The 15,562-nt window shown below is 48.1% G+C and overlaps 3 protein-coding genes across 6 annotated transcripts in view; 1 reads left to right on the top strand and 2 right to left on the bottom strand.

Moving 5' to 3' along the window:
- Nucleotides 1–592: 592 nt before the first annotated feature.
- PHB2 (prohibitin 2) lies at nt 593–5,541 on the bottom strand. Its single transcript, XM_080660503.1, has 9 exons — nt 5,246–5,541; nt 5,058–5,142; nt 4,674–4,753; nt 3,618–3,802; nt 3,169–3,298; nt 2,961–3,064; nt 2,461–2,538; nt 1,783–1,868; nt 593–944 (listed from the first exon to the last, which is right to left on the bottom strand). The coding sequence occupies exons 1-8, from the start codon at nt 5,370–5,372 to the stop codon at nt 1,788–1,790; spliced, it is 870 nt and encodes a 289-aa protein (XP_080516629.1). The 5' UTR covers nt 5,373–5,541; the 3' UTR covers nt 593–944; nt 1,783–1,787.
- Nucleotides 5,542–5,604: 63 nt separating this feature from the next.
- Nucleotides 5,605–12,117, top strand: EMG1 (EMG1 N1-specific pseudouridine methyltransferase). Of its 2 annotated transcripts, XM_080660501.1 has the most exons (6): nt 5,605–5,922; nt 9,205–9,306; nt 9,418–9,559; nt 9,859–9,917; nt 9,995–10,144; nt 10,478–10,998. In XM_080660501.1, the coding sequence occupies exons 1-6, from the start codon at nt 5,755–5,757 to the stop codon at nt 10,589–10,591; spliced, it is 735 nt and encodes a 244-aa protein (XP_080516627.1). In that variant the 5' UTR covers nt 5,605–5,754; the 3' UTR covers nt 10,592–10,998. The 2 variants fall into 2 exon arrangements, with proteins under 2 accessions (XP_080516627.1, XP_080516628.1); XM_080660502.1 differs by lacking the exon at nt 9,995–10,144 and having other exon boundaries at nt 5,607–5,922; nt 10,478–12,117.
- The window catches only part of LPCAT3 (lysophosphatidylcholine acyltransferase 3), a 40,277-nt gene continuing 35,707 nt past the window's right edge, over nt 10,993–15,562 (bottom strand). The window contains exons 5-13 of one of the 3 annotated variants that reach the window (XM_080660499.1): nt 15,420–15,457; nt 14,822–15,000; nt 14,261–14,369; nt 13,478–13,564; nt 13,224–13,390; nt 12,467–12,614; nt 12,230–12,388; nt 11,607–11,735; nt 10,993–11,397 (exon numbers count right to left, since the gene is read on the bottom strand). In XM_080660499.1, coding sequence (XP_080516625.1) covers nt 11,619–11,735; nt 12,230–12,388; nt 12,467–12,614; nt 13,224–13,390; nt 13,478–13,564; nt 14,261–14,369; nt 14,822–15,000; nt 15,420–15,457 — 1,004 coding nt within the window. In that variant the 3' untranslated portion in view covers nt 10,993–11,397; nt 11,607–11,618. Of the gene's footprint in view, nt 11,398–11,606; nt 11,736–12,229; nt 12,389–12,466; nt 12,615–13,223; nt 13,565–14,260; nt 14,370–14,821; nt 15,001–15,419; nt 15,458–15,562 lie in introns of all 3 variants that reach the window. The other 2 variants (XM_080660500.1, XM_080660498.1) reach the window with 2 other exon arrangements.

Raw genomic sequence — 15,562 nt, 5'->3', positions numbered from 1 at the left:
ATATCGATGTGAAAGAAACACATCGATTGGTTGCTCATGCATGTGCCCTGATCAGGGAGGAGCCTGCAACCCAGGTACGTGCCTCTGACCAGAATCGAACCCCGGACCCTCAGTCTGCAGGCCTATGCTCTACCCACTGAGCCAAACCAGCTAGGGCCCATGGGGCCTTTGAGCACATAAGCCCCTGATAGGCACGAGTGGTTTCCCCTACAGTTGCATGGAACCCTGTTACCAAGGAAGCAGCTCTTGTTGGGGTCATCATATTTTTGGTCTAGCTCAGCAAAGCCACAGCTGCTAGTCTTAAAAAAAATGTAGATGTTGGTAAATAAACGGGGTGATGTGGTAGAAATGGAGGCGGGGGCCGGGGGGGGCGCGGGTAGGAAGTGCAGCTGGGCCTGGTTTCCAGCTTGGGTCCTATTTTCTGACTCTGGGACTTCCAGGGTGAGCAGGGCCCAGGCCTGCTAGTCCTGAACTGCCCTGACCAGAGCCTGTGCGCCCCCTGCCGGCAAAGACAAAGAAAGACGCAGGAGTGTTATGTGAGAATGCGCAGGCTTACTCCCCGCCAACCCAGTGAGGCACATGGATCCTTGACTTCTGCTTAAGTAATAAAAATTTATTGAGAATTCCTGGGATGGTGGTGATCGTCTCCCAACCTTGAGAGAGGAGCCAACACTGCAGGAAATCACTGAGAAATCACACACTGTCCCAACAACCCCTGCCAACACAGGGAGGAGGAAAGTCATTCCCCTGACAATGGGTCAGTCTTCATCTGAGAAGGGCTGGGAGGAGATACAGAGGGGACCATCACATGATACTGGGGGCAGGGTGGGGGTGTGCTGGACCCCAAGTTGGCTCCTCAAACACCAGGGCAGAAACAGATCCACTTCTCTGGGGGTGGAGTTCTTGGTCAGCAGGCTCATTTCTTAGTCTTGAGGAGGCTGTCACTGTGGAAAGGAGATGGATGAAGGAGACATAAACCTGAGAGGAAGAGCACCATGACCACTCCCTTCAAGGTCACAGGAACCACCCTCCTTCCTGATTAAGGGGGTGTGAGAAAGGGTTGGTGGTGGGGAGAAGGCAGGTACTAGATGAGCTGCAAGACCCCATGGAAACAAGGATGCATCATCAACTTACCTTCCCCTGTGGACACCAGGTCACCAGATGAACAGGAAACACAAAAAGAGAAGAAAAATGCAGTGGTGATTTTCAGTTCAGTCCTCACCTAGCACTAAACCCTCCTGTGCTCCCAAGAGAAAAAGGGTTGGAAGCCAGGGACCTCAGGCTCCGGAAAGGAAGGCTAGTCCTCTCAGCACTGCCATCTCTCACCTCTCCTTTCCTAGAACCCTTCCATGCCCCAGAGCAGCAATTTTATGGTTCCTGAGTAAGAATACTAAATACCACCTTCCACCACTTGTCAGTAGACAAAACTTTACAATTAAAGTGCCTTTAAAAAAAAATGACTTGAGAGAGAGGAAAGGAGAGAAACATCGATCAGCTGCCTCCCACATGTACCCTGACCAGGGATCAAGCCTGCCACCCTTTGGTGTACGGGACAAAGCTCCAACCGAGCCACACCAGCCAGGGCGAAAATGCTTTTCAATGAATAATCCCATTCTCATAAAATCAATCATATGAGATTCAAGTCATCAACACTTTCTATCTTCTGGTTCAGAGGAATGGTGTCTTTCAAAGGTCATACGAATAAGCTAGTAACAGGCCCCGGAGCCCAAGAGACTAGACTTAGACCCCATGTTCTTTGTGACACCCCACTGTGTAGGACACATCTCTCACCGGGTGAAACTTTCGTCCTGCAGGTTCAGCACAAGGTTGTCAGCAGTGAGATAGATACGATTCTGTGATGTGGCGATCTACCGGGCAGGAAACAGGACAGATGCTTGTATTAAGCAAAGGCCTCAATTCCTACCTTTGCATTCAATAACCACCGATGGACATATGTGGGTTAGGAACAGGGATGAAACAATGAGAAAGACGTTTCTGTTCTCACACAGTCCCAGAGCAGCAAGCAACTGTGATTATGCTAGTATCATAATAGAGGCATGAGCAGAAGGTCAAGGGACCCAGAGAAATTGTGTGTTTTAATCCTCATCTAAGGATATTTTCCCCATTGATTTCCAGAGAATGGAAGGTGGGAGGGGGAGGGGGTAGGGAGAGAAACATCTGATGTGAGAGATACATGGATTGGTTGCCTCCTGCCCGAATGTGCCCCTAATGTGGTTGGAGAACCTGCAACTGAGGTACATGCCCTTGACCAGGAATCGAGGTACATGGCGACCCTTTGGTCCACAGGCTGACGCTCCAACCACTGAGCAGAACTGGCAGGGCTGGAGAAATTGTTTTTGATGATGGGACAGTTTGAGCAGAAACCTGAACGAGCACGATTCTAACTACCATACCAGTGTCTCCAGGAAGCCCTGAGGGATACTAGGCTCTTACACTCACCGTCTTGGAGATGTTCTGGGCCGCCCGGATCTTTCGTAGCTTGATGTAGCCTGGGTTCTTGCCCAGTGCTTCTCCAAGGTGAGCAGGGAGGGGTTAAGGGTTCATACAGGCCAGGTCTCATTCTCTGGCCCCATCCTTACTACTCCCGTCACTCCAGCCCTCCTCTGGGCTGTCAGATCCAAGGTTGCGCTCAGGTGGCTCGTGCCTAGTCTTACTTTGGTCCTCACCTGTGGGCCCCCCTGTAGGCGGCTGCCAGGAACTAGAGGCAGCAGCAGAAATGGAGGCAAGGCCAGCAGTGCTATTGATCTGCTTTACAGTGAGGAGCCAAGCTCAGGTACCCCACTAAGATTTCAGATCCCATTTGAAACCTCCACCGCCCCCAGAGAGCACGGAATCGCATTCGCCTTAGTTTCATCAGCCAGCCCATGAGGGAGGACAAGGGAGGACAGGAAAGCAATGTGCCCCAGGGGTGAGCTGAGATCTCTCCAGCAGAAGGATATCATCTTAGCGGCCTCAGCTTCACCCTCGGCCTGCACGATCTTCTGCCGCTGTTCCTGCTTTGCCTTTTCCACTAAGAACTGGGCCCGCTGGGCCTCCTGCTGCGCTGTGGTGGGAGTCAAGAGGTCACAGATGTGAGTGTCAGAAACCCCATGGCCCCTCCCCTTCTGCATTTTCAGAAACCCTCGACCCACTCCTCTGGTAACTCACCCACTTGTTTGGCTTCTACAGCAGCTGTGTACTCTCGGCTAAAGCTTAGCTCTGTGATGGCTACATCATCCAGGATGAGGCTGAAGTCCTTGGCCCTCTCTGTCAACTCCCTTCGGATCAGCAGGGACACCTGGGGGTCAGGGTGAGGAGGGGAAGGGAAAGGTCTTTCAAGGGGACTGGAGAACTGAAAGGAAGGGGGGTTGCTGTGACCATCTGAATATCAGATCTTCTGAAAAAGGCAGAAAACTCACCAACCCTTCCTTAGTACCTACTGAGTTCTAGTCTTGGCTCTCCTTGTTTCCCACAATGGCCATTAGTGCCGCTTTTAGGTAGAAATGGACCTGGGTCCCAACCTTTTTCTAATGACCTGCCTTTCCTAATACCCAGTGCCCTGGGTCTAGGAGGAAAATGCTGACACCATGCAGATGGTGATGGGAGCTGGGTCCAACCTGGGCCCGTTGGGTGATCAGCTGTGAGGCGTTGAACTTGGCCACCACGCTCTTGAGAACCTCGTTGACAATGGACGGCAACACTCGCTCCTCGTAGTCTAGCCCTAGGCGCTGATACATGCTGGGAAGCTCCAGGGCATTGGGTCGAGACAGCACTCGCAGGGAGATATTCACCATCTGCAGGTCTAAGAGTGAGGTCAGCAGTGGCTGGTCAAGGCCATGGGTCCTCATCTGGCCCCTCAGCCAAGCACCCTTCCCCAAACACTGTCTCCTCCATGTAATATCGTGCAGCCTGCAACTCCACTGCAGGGAGGAGAGGAATCAGGCCGACAAGATGTGACTTGGCACAGGCCTAATGAATCCTTGTACACAAGGATGTTAGGTCTTCTCTATCCACAACCCCTCCACTAATAAAGGTAACCTCTCCTCTTCTCTCTTTTCCACTGTACTGTTTGCAACCTCTACTATAGGCTCTACAATAATCACCTGTCTTCTTTACTAGACCATCAGGGCTTAAGGATGAGGACTGTGTTTTATGAATCCTTTATTCCCAGGACCTAGGGTTCAGGGAATAAATGTTAAGTGACTGGCACTAAAAACAGTACAAAAAGTTTATTACTTGCCTCAGTGCAAATATGCCTGTGTGTGTGTGTGTGTGTGTGTGTGTGTGTGTGTGTGTGTGACGAGGGGTTTGGGGAATCCCAAAGGCACAGCTTCTAGGTATGTCTAGGAGGAACCAGTGAAGTGTGGGCCAGGGCATACCAGTGGATACCATTAAGTCAAGCAGCTAAAAGAACAAAAAAAAAGCTTTAAAACAAGGCTTTCATCTAGGAGTGAAGAAGGACAAACAGTGCTCTCACTGATTTATGTTAGGGGGTAGGAACAGTGAATTAAAAAGTGCAAACACACAGTGTGTCCAGAATGTACTGCTTTAACCCCAGAAGCAGGTACTTTTATTCCAGTTGTGTTGCAGCTGTGGCAACCAAGGCCCAAGAGCTGTGACACCACCATCTTCCCTTCCGGGCTCTTGCCAGGCTTCCCAGGGTCCAAACCTACCTTTAGAGCCTGTCGGGGAGGAAATTTTTCGTGGCCTGGCCCGAATGTCATAGATGATGGGATATTGGAACCAGGGGATCCTGGAGGAGAGGGAACAGAGAGTTATCAGGAGACTGCAGTGTCACTAGTTTTGCCTAGTTTTCCCTCACCACGTGTTTCTTAGCCTGCTCCTCCACTTAATGACCACAGGCTAGGAGGACTTCTCTTCCTTCAGAGAACAACGTTTATGTGCTGCTGCAGTTACGGGAAGCACCCACTTTCTCGGAGATGGAGTCAGGAAGGGAAAGAGTACAGCTGAATCCTGTTGCAAGTCTTACTACAGCCACTGGTGGGTTGGCGTTCAAGGGTGAAGGGTCAGGGTCAATCCGCTCTGCTCGCCATTACCTGAAGTGGAGGCCCTCGGCGAGAATGGTGTCCTGTTGCACGCCACCGATCCGATTAAAGAAGATGGCTCTCTGCCCGCCTTCCACTGTGGGGAGAGAGGTGGGGATCAGGCCAGGTATGTGCTGGCCCCCGGTGGGGCGAGGGGCTGAGGCGGGGAGGAGTCTGGGGAGCGGGCGGAGGTGGCTCACCCGTGAACACGGACTCGCGGACCCCGTAAGCCACGGCGCCGGCTCCCAGCAACAGCTTCAACGCCGTGCCCATGCCACGGGGCCCGGAGGGCAGCCGCCCCGCCAAGTCCTTCAAGTTCTGGGCCATGTCCGATCCTGAGATCGGCGGCACCAAAGGTCAGGAATGGGTGCCGGCCCGCCTCTACCCCACTCCAGTTTAGAAACCGCAGCCTTCACACGAGGGTCCGTGGCCCAGGTGCTCGCAGGAGAAAGGGCACCGGAAGTGCGCTTTCTTCTAAAGCCTCCCCCCCGCCCACGGGGGACCCGAACCTGGCGCACAGGAAGTGCGCACGGGAAGTCCCGCCCCTCCCGGAAACCCTGCTCTCCCAAGGAGACTTCGGTAGTGCCAGGCAGCAAGCCATCGCCATTTCCAAGCGCCTGCTTTTAAAATGGTAGCCGGAAGGAAGTTTGCGATTAGGAAGAGCGTGAGGCTCTAAGGATATCAACACAATTTCCGGTCGGGTTGCAAGATGGCTGCACCCAGTGGTGGATTCCAACCTCGTGAGCGTCGCGATGGGGACCAGGAACAGGACTGGGATGTTGTGGCGCCCAAGCGGCCCCGACTTGGGGCGGGAAGCAAGATGGGAGGCCGTAGGCTGATTGTGGTGCTGGAAGGGGCCAGTCTGGAGACAGTCAAGGTAATATGGGCCAAGAAAGTGGAGAACTAGTATAGCGATAGAATGGGACGCCAAGGGATGAGGGTGAGGGGCTTCAAGTAGATAGAGAAAGCAGAGAAAGGTGAAATATGCTTTTGGAGGAAGAGTGGCTTAGTTGACTGTCTTTTGGTTTAACGTCCTGGGTTGGCTGTACTCGTTTTCTTCCCTTATTGGATCCCAATCCAGCCGTCACGTCCTTGCTTCCGATTGATTTACCAGGATTCATTCTGCGGTATAAACTCATCTAAAGGGAGGGGAGTTTCCAAAGGTGGTTACTGTAGCTTAGTCGGCCCATACTTTTATTCGTAGGGACTTCGTGTTTTATAAAAGGTGTTTACTGCCACGCTCCTTTGTATTACTACCCACTTCGAAACACTTTTTACCTATCCTTCGGCTCTTTCTGAATAATCCAGCAATTTTCTGACTTAAAATTGTTCGTGTTCTTATACCCTCTGACTTCCTTCTCTCACCGTTTAGAGCTAAATTTGTTCAATGAGTAGGCCCAGAAGAAACAGCACTGGTTTGGAAGTCAGACCTGGACTTTAATCTTGATTCTTATACTTATTTTAAGTGTGTGATGTTGAGAAAGATTTGTCCTCGGTTAATACTTTACAGGGAGAATGCAATGAAAGTGCTTTAAAAGTAGTATGTTTCCATAGTAACCTATGGTGTGATTATTTTTCATGTTCCTCAACCACTATGGCACTTTATTAGGCTTGCAATCTACCCTCCTCCCCCAATTTATTAAAATGGGAATTTCTTCTTCTGTAATTGCTATTTCTAACCTAAATAGGTTCTTATATTTATCTCTCACTTAATTGCCTGCTATCTTTCCAGACTATTAATTCTGAATGTCACTTAACCACTCCATTTCTTCCTGTGTCCCTTGGGGATGATAGTAGTCCCTACCTTGCTGGGTTATTGGGAAGATTAAAGGAGTTAATATGTATAAGGGGTTTACAATAATGTCTGTCACTTGGAATTAGTTATTATTGTTACTGATTCCAAGTTACCGATTAAGTAGTTGTAAAGGTCATGGCCAAATTAAAATTCCTTTAGTATGCTCTGGAAGAATTTAGGTTGTCATTAATGGTACTCCAAGGGTGACAGAATTCATAGATGGTTGAAATTTTTGGTGCTGTTACCTCGTGCCTTCCTTGGCTGGTAACTCTTGCTTCTGCCAGCCTCTCCTGGGCCTGCTCTCTGCATTTATTCTTTATACTTCAGCCTCACTGGCCTACTTTAAGCTTTTTGAAGGCATGAAGTTCTCTCGTACCTTAAAGATGTTGTGTATAAGGTTCTCTAAATGGAAGCTCCTTTCACTCAGCTCTTTGCTTCATTAATTCCTTCCTTATGTTCATTCACTTAACAATTACTGATCCTATTATGCTGCTCATTCTTCAATTAATAGGTTAAATGTTACTTCCTCATAGAAATGACTCCCTGGTATATGTCAGGTTCTTCTGTTATAACTATAGGCCCGATGCACGAAATTCGTGCAAGGGGCTTGGCCCTTGCAGCCCCGGCTTTGTCTGGAAGGTTGTCCAGACGGTCGTTCTGCTGCTCGGTCTAATAAGCATATTAGCTCTTGATTATATAGGATTCTTTAATGAACCATTTACTTTTCCTTCATAATGTTTATCCCAATTTGAGTTAAATATTCATGTAGCCATTTACTATTTGTCTCCTACTAGAAGGCTCTCTCTGAGGGCAGAGAAGGTTTTAAAAATTCTTTTATCTCCAATACCTATTAGAGAAAGTGAATACACATGGCATTCATTCTGATTATTCTAATTATTGGTTTTCAAGCTTAACCACATACCACAATTAAAAATCAAAAGTTTCATAAACCATCACCAGTATTACATTTGAAGTACTGATATTTTTTATCCTATTTCATTAAAAACCCTCCTTATAACTTACTAATGGGTTAAAACTAGATTCTTTTATTCAAGAGGTTTTCTTCTATAACTAAGTGTCCCAGGGTCTTAGTTCCTGGCCTTTGTTCTGTCTCTGTGCTTACTTTGTGACATTATTTCAGTTATTTAATTTTAAAGTTCATGTGCCTCTTCCCCCACTTTTTGGGGTTGTATATCTTAAGATGTTATCAGACATACAAGTGTTCTATTGATACATAAAAGCTTAGCCTTTCAGAACCTGTATTTGTACTTAATGGTATGTTTTTTATCTTAATGCTCCTTAGGACTCCAAATTGCAATTTACAATTATTTCTTTTTGCTGCTACAGATGGATCCAGACAGATCTTTATTATCAAACTCCTACTTGCTATATTTTCTAGTATACAATATTCCTCAGTCATTCTCATACTCCTATTATTCCAGAATTATTTCTTCCTGATGGATACTTGAGGAGTCTGCAGTTTACAAAGCAGTTTCATATGTAATCACTGCCCTTCAGTGTTTCAGTTCCCACTTTTTCAGCATAATTTTCTTTTACATTTACCTTTGCTCACCCATCTTAAAACCTCTTTTGTTTTACTTTTGACAGAAGTATTTCTTGATCAAATGACCTCCTTCATCATTAGAATTTTCACACTTCTAGTTCAGATGTGCAGCTCTTCACTTATTACAGGTTGTTATAAGCAAATAGGGTAATGACCATATATATTTTGCCCATTTTATCACAATCGGTACTACTGTGATAAGCTTTCAGCCTTTTTCATTAACCTTACTCCACCTGGTTCCAGAATCCCTCACCAGCTTGCCTAATAGCCACAGGTTTTTAAATTAAATCCAGTTTAAATCATCTGAAATCACAGGTTGTGCCTTCCCTTTTCCCTCCAAGATCAGGTATGGAAGGAGGAGTGAAGGAAAGGAGGGGAGGGTAAATGTGGCCACACAGTGAACCCCTGAAGACTTGCTGGGCCCCACCCCCATAGATTCTGGTTTAGGAAATCTAGGGTGAACGTGAGAATTTGACTAGAGCCGTGGTCGGCAAACTGCGGCTCGCAAGCCACATACCTTTGGCCCCTTGAGTGTGGCTCTTCCACAAAATACCACGGCCTGGGCGAGTCTATTTTGAAGAAGTGGCGTTAGAAGAAGTTTACGTTTAAAAAATTTGGCTCTCAAAAGAAATGTCAATCGTTGTACTGTTGATATTTGGCTCTGTAGACTAATGAGTTTGCTGACCACTGGACTAGAGTAACACGTTTCCAGATGCTGCTGCTGCTGGTTTGGGGAGCACACTTTGAGAATCACTGGGCTAAGTAAAAGCAGCTTACGTTCTGTCATGTTCCCTCTTCAGGCAGGGAAGACATATGAACTACTAAACTGTGACAAGCACAAGTCTATGCTGTTGAAGAATGGACGGGACCCGGGGGAAGTGAGACCAGACATAGCTCACCAGGTAACTCCAGGGACAGAGCTCACAACCCCTTGAGCCTTTATATGGAAGGTGAGACAGCTGCGTGCTACTTCTCTGCAGTCTTGACTGTGCCTTGGTGTTTGCCTCCCTCAGAGTTTACTGATGCTGATGGACAGTCCCCTGAACCGAGCTGGCTTGCTGCAGGTTTATATCCATACACAGAAGAATGTGCTGATTGAAGTGAACCCCCAGACTCGAATTCCCAGAACCTTTGACCGCTTTTGTGGCCTCATGGGTGAGATCTTTAGGACTTAAATTTTAGGAGGGAAGAGGGAACATGCTTGATCCCAGAACAAGGACTCCTCATTACTTTCCATGTGTAGGGGTAAAGCCTACATGGGTTCCTGGCTGAGTAAAAAAGGGAGAGCAAACCTGTCAGTATACAACTAGTCATGTGCTTGACAACTGCTTGCTCATAACGTTGTAGGGGTACAGTATAGCTATAAGGCACATCTTACCATGGGTTTTTCTGGTTAGATTACGGGCAGAAATGTGGTCTCCACCGAGTTCTGAACACTTTTCTTTTCGCCCTAGTTCAGCTGTTACACAAACTCAGTGTTCGAGCAGCTGATGGCCCCCAGAAGCTCTTGAAGGTGAGGTGTTGACACCTACTGGTTGGAGGTAGGGTTCTGAGAACCTTTCTGGGGCTCATTTTTCTCTTTTACTTTAGGTAATTAAAAATCCAGTGTCAGATCACTTCCCAGTTGGATGTATGAAAATTGGCACTTCTTTTTCCATCCCAGTCGTCAGTGATGTGCGAGAGTTGGTCCCTAGCAGCGACCCTATTGTTTTTGTGGTGGGGGCCTTTGCCCATGGCAAGGTAAGGTCTAGGTTCAATTCTTAGACTCTTCATAGCTTAGTACAGAATTCCAAGAGCAGTTAGCATTTTGATGATCCTTGTCCTCATCAGTTGGGAAATAGAGGGTAAACACAGAGCTGAAAGACAAGTGTGGGTTCCCTAACCTGCCCCAGGACATATCTTTTGAGGACTGCTGGCATATTTGTAATAGTCAAAACTAGTACTGTCTTCATCCTTCGTACAAATTTGATATTAACACAGTGAAATAAGAGCTCAGCCCAATTTTCCTGCCCTAAAGAAGGACTGAACCTATTACAGTGTTAGAGTTGGCTGACAGAACTGTTCTCTCCTCAGCTCAATGTGGAGTATACAGAGAAGATGGTGTCCATCAGCAACTACCCCCTTTCTGCTGCTCTAACCTGCGCAAAACTTACCACAGCCTTTGAGGAAGTATGGAGGGTCATTTGACAGTAGGATGTTGCTCTGAAACAGAGACTGTTGACATTGCATCCCTTTACTCTTCTAATTCCCTGTTGGATGATGACCTTCCTGAACCAAGATTGGGGTTAGTGGAAGCCAAGGCTGAATGTACATTTGCTATTTGTTTATCTTATAAACACTGTTCTTGCAAACCTGGTTGTACTTGGGGATTCCTAAACTTAGTCTCTAAAGGTGTAAACTGTTCGTTCTCCTCAGACTTCAGGGAAAGGTGTGAGGTTACAGTGTTTGCAGCTTGGTTCCGGGCTTTGCAGGTGGGCTTTAGCTCCAACTTTGGCGATTACTGTGCTCTCAAGGAGATAGCCCTGATTATTGCAGCAATGGCAAGCACGGAGAACTGTCTGAAAGAAAGCAGCCAGGAATGCTAGCAGTGAAAAATTGAACAAACAGAAGTGATTTTTATCTGGTACAGTTCCAAGGTAGAAAAAGTGGAGCAGGCAGGGCCTTATGCCCCTCCTCACGCCCCCATGGGGGGAGTGGTGGCGGTGGCACATATACAATCATAGTAAATTGGCAGAAGAAAAACAGAACAGATTCCTGGTTAGAGGGGGAGAGATAAGGCAACGTGCATGGGGGAGTCCAGAGGGGAGACATGGGCCCCTCTACTCCTCCCACGAGAGTTTCCCCTTTGGCCCAAATGAAGACTTGGCTGTCAGCAGAGGCACAGCTGGGAGTGCCATGTCTTTCTACTCCCTGGCTTCTGTGTTCTCTGTGCTCTGGAGCGGAGTGTAGAAAGGGAGACAAGTTATTTCTGCACCAGTCTTGCTCTAGGCCACCTGCAGAAGAAATTTGATGGGAAGGCTGGTCAGTTATTTCTTCTAGTTCCTGGTCTACAGCCCTTCTAGCTTCTTCCTGGCACATTAGTGCCCAATACTGTGTTTCCTAGAAGCCAGACTATCTTGAGATTCACCCCAAATTTCCAACACTGTCCACCCCCCATAACCCCAGTTTATTGCTCTGTCCTGTAACCTGGATGTTAACTTACCAGGGAAATAGATTATTCCATTCTCTTTAACTTTTCTTTCCTTGGCACTATTGCTTTGTGAAGATAAGGCAGTATGAATAATAGGCTCAGGAAGAAGACGTGGCCAAGGAAATAGACAGATTTATACACCTGTGGAGAGAGATACAGGCCATCGAGTTAGCCTGAGGGCATCCTATATAATAAAGAGCTAATATGCAAATGGTCATCATGCAGTCACGCCGGGGCCACCCTGCCCTGGCGCTGGGGGACCTGAGGCTGCGCTCCCCGTCCAGTGGGGCTTGACGGGGGACCTGAAGCTGCGCTCCCCGCTCTGTGGGGTTTGACGGTGGTGGGGCCGGCTGGGTCTGGGTCGCGCGTGGGTGGGTGGGGACTTGACTCTGGGTCCCGCAGCGTGCCCCAGACCCCGACAGGAGGGAGATTTTCATATACATTTTACTAATTTTCTTTCATGTCTGACACTTCTATTATAGAGAAAGGGCAAATAACAATATTAAAGTATTTCCTCTAATTCATTCCTTTTTAATGTGTACGAATTTTGTGCACCGGGCCACTAATGGTATATAATATCCCTTATTACCCGAGGTTTCAGTGGTTCCCTCCCATCCTTGCAAGCAGGCCCTCACCTTAATCCATTTGTCCCATGTGAAGAGGCAGAAGGCAGTCATTGAGTAACCCATGAAGAGCCAGTGGATGGTCTGCTGCACCAAATAGTAGAAGGGTTGTAGGACAGTAATGGAAGCCAGGTTGCTCAGGGTTGGGCTGTCTCGTATTAGGTTGGCAGCCTGGGGAGGAAGGGAAGAGGTAATCAGGACCTTGCCTCTTCTCGTAGTCCCCTTTCACCCAGCATTCTTAAGGCCTACCTGCCTTTCCACGATAACAATGAGGAATTCCATCTGGAAGCAGATCAGGTATCCTGAGTGTAGGCCATGCCAGAGGGCCAAGAATAGCAATGAGAGACCCTGGGAGAGTTCTTTATTTCCAAGGAACTTGAGTCGTTTGAAGAAATAACTAGAGAAAAGGACAGGTAAGGATGAGCTGCAGACTAGTTCTTGTACTCCCACTATCCACCTCCGGGTTCTCAGCACCCTGAGGAGTGCAGTGGTGGTGGCTGGCTCCTACCTGGGGCAAGGGAAGCAGTGCTGCCTGATTAGCTTTAGAGACGAAAGGCAGTGAAGTCCACTCAGTTTAGAGACAGAAAATAGACCTAAGGCTTAGCTGGGTGAACTTGGGCAAACTACTTAAATGACTAGTGCCTGATGTTGACTTGCAGTGAACAGGGCAGACCAGTTTTCTACTCGTGCTGCTTACCCTCTAGTGATGGGGCAAATAAACAAAGACTTTATAAACAGAACAATGGAGAACATAAAACCAGTGGCTGAACTGGGATTAAACCCAGGACTCAAGGCACTTAGACATTTTGCTTTTGTTTTTCAAATAATGACAGAAATGTTGGGGGGTAGGAGTGAAGACACAAGCGTGTAAGGGTATGTGTGAGAATGATTGGAAGTTCTACCCAAAGTGGGAAAAGACAGAAGTGACAAGTCCATTTCTGCCCTCAAATCTGGGAAAGTGGTGGAAGGCAGAAGCTCAGGTCCAGACCTCCCCTCCCCTGCTTACCGGGCCACCCAGGCATTGGTGTTGATGTTGAAAGAGGCGATGGTGCCGGTGAAACGGGGGGTTGTTTCAAAGAGCCACACCTTCATGTTAGCGCAGGCATCCCACTTTGCCTTTCCATTTTCATCAAAGTCATTGAAGCCCAGCCCCGTCAAAATGCATACTCCTTCCTGAGGGAAGGACCAACTCAGGGTTCTTGCCACTCTCCCCACGTCCCCCACAGCCTGTCTATGCCCTATTTCATCTTTTCTACTTACTGTGACCAGCCAACAGGTGACGTATTTGTACAGCACAAACTTGCCCCAGATCAGCATGTACATGCAGCGGAACCAGAAAAGGCGGTTCTTGAGAGAAGAATGAACATGTGCATTAGGTTGGGCAAATTTCCCTAATGTTCTTCCTTTCCATTCTTGTCGCTACTTCATGTCCATCTGACAGTCTGCCTCTATAATTGGCTAAGAGGATGAGCAGGGAGCCCAACAAATATCCATTCACCTCCTTTCCCTTGGAGAGTTGCAGTAACAGCATTGTCCTTAACTCTTCTTCTGAAGCACTTGGGACACTAAGTGCCGAGGGACTTTTATGAATTCATGCTCAATGTTAACTTAAGGAGTCAACCGACCTAGAGTGTGTAGGGAACGGTTGCAAACCTTTCAGGGCAGGAGCAAAAGCCAGCACTTCCCCCTCCCTTGGATTTTGAATTCCCTGGAAGCCCCCAATCTATCAAGAGAAGAAACAAGCTGGAGAGGACCAGAAGCTGCTATGCTGGGCTGTAATATAGCAAGCTAAGAGCTGCTCCTGGGGAAGGTAAGGGGTGCCGAAAGTGCACCTGGCACAGCCCTGTGCCCGCGAAGGTCGTTCAGTGCTGGCTGATGAACGTGTCCCGGCCTGGCTGGCATTGACACCAACTCTCAGATCTAGAGCAAAATCAACATGCATTTGTCGATGGTGTTTCCCACTTGGCTATCTACAGGGATCCTTGCCTGTCCATTTTCTATCTTGGATGCAGTCATACTGCTGCTGCTTTAGTAGCCACTCACTTCATAGTCTTCGGTGAGGAGATAGTTTTCTGTGATGTGGGGACTGAGGAAAACGTAGCCCACCAGGTAGATGAGGCCCAGACTCAGGCGCTTGAGAGCAGGTATGGTGCTGAAAGGAACAGGTGGGGGTCACGATGCGCAGAGGCCACTCCTTCCACCCATAAGTCACAGAGGGGAGCTATCCCATCCGGGATGGGATGAGTAGCTAGCTCCACTGCCCAATATATTTAAGTATATTAAAATCAATTTTTTAAAATGAGAAAATGAATTTTAAAGGCGGGGACATGACTGGTTCAGGCAAAATCCTGCTACATAAAAGTAAAATTTATGTTTGTGCCACAGGGTCAGAATGGCTGGCTGAAAAGGGCCCACTGCCTGCAGTGAGCAGGTTCAGAGTGCCCGTTAGCACAGTCCAGGGCCTGTGTGGCATGAGCCCGGGGAGTCAGGGCCATGTGGAGAATGCAGCTGGGGCTGGTCCGCAGGAGTCACTTCAGAAGTGGCTTTATCGTGGGTGAGACACCTACTCTATCTACAGAGGTCTTGACCAAGAGGGGCATTTACCTGCTTGGTATCTCCCCTGGCTTGTCAGTCAGCTTTCTGTGCACCAGCTTCATGTAGTGGTTCATTGAGAACTGGGGCCCTACCAAGAAGGCTCCATAGAAGTAGGAGAAACCAGCAACTTCCAGCAGGGAAGGGATACCTCGTATGGCATATTTCTGTTGCTCAGAGGACAAGGAATTCTATGCCGAGAAGAGAAGGAATGGTTCAGGATGGCCTTGAATCTACCTGCAAGAGCCGGTTTGTGTGTTCCCCACCCTTTTGGCCCACTGAACTGGTTCTTCAAATAGCCACCTCTGAGGGGATGATATGGAGAAAAGTAGTTGCTTCCTGTGGAAACGAGTGTGTGTAGCAACAGTTGACTGCTGCTGATTTCCAAATGCCTTGCTGGCATTGATCTCTGGACTTTGTACAAGAGCTGGATCTACGCAAATTAGGTTTGTTGATCCTTGCTCAGTGCTATCTGAAACGGAGATCACACAGGCTGGGGATGAGGTGGGGCTCTGCCCCTGGCATTTGGGTTCAGTCTTTTGGTAAGAATAGCCTTTCTCCTTCCCTCTGGTTTACTTCCTTAATCTCTCTGTGGAGGAGTTGTGCTTACCTGATCTTTCCCTCCATCAAAGTAGTCAACAGCCAAACCTGAGCAGAGAGAGAAGGTGTGGGTAGAGTAGAGGGAAAGGACACTGGGGGTGTGACCTGTGGACTGAGGGTAACGGGAGTGTGGGGGAGAACACAGTAAGTTTA

This window comes from Plecotus auritus, assembly GCF_963455305.1.
Source record: "Plecotus auritus genome assembly, chromosome: 3".
NCBI lineage: Eukaryota > Metazoa > Chordata > Mammalia > Chiroptera > Vespertilionidae > Plecotus > Plecotus auritus.
This window is presented reverse-complemented; position numbering and strand designations above follow the sequence as displayed.

Coding starts and splice junctions, on each gene's coding strand:
- PHB2 (XM_080660503.1), bottom strand. CDS start 5,372: ATGGCCCAGAACTTGAAGGACTTGGCGGGGCGGCTGCCCTCCGGGCCC. Junction 5,143..5,245: donor CCGCGAGTCCGTGTTCACGG/GTGAGCCACCTC, acceptor CTCTCCCCACAG/TGGAAGGCGGGCAGAGAGCC. Junction 2,539..2,960: donor AAGCTGAGGCCGCTAAGATG/ATATCCTTCTGC, acceptor CTCCCTGCTCAC/CTTGGAGAAGCACTGGGCAA.
- EMG1 (XM_080660501.1), top strand. CDS start 5,755: ATGGCTGCACCCAGTGGTGGATTCCAACCTCGTGAGCGTCGCGATGGG. Junction 5,923..9,204: donor CCAGTCTGGAGACAGTCAAG/GTAATATGGGCC, acceptor TTCCCTCTTCAG/GCAGGGAAGACATATGAACT. Junction 9,918..9,994: donor GCCCCCAGAAGCTCTTGAAG/GTGAGGTGTTGA, acceptor CTTTTACTTTAG/GTAATTAAAAATCCAGTGTC.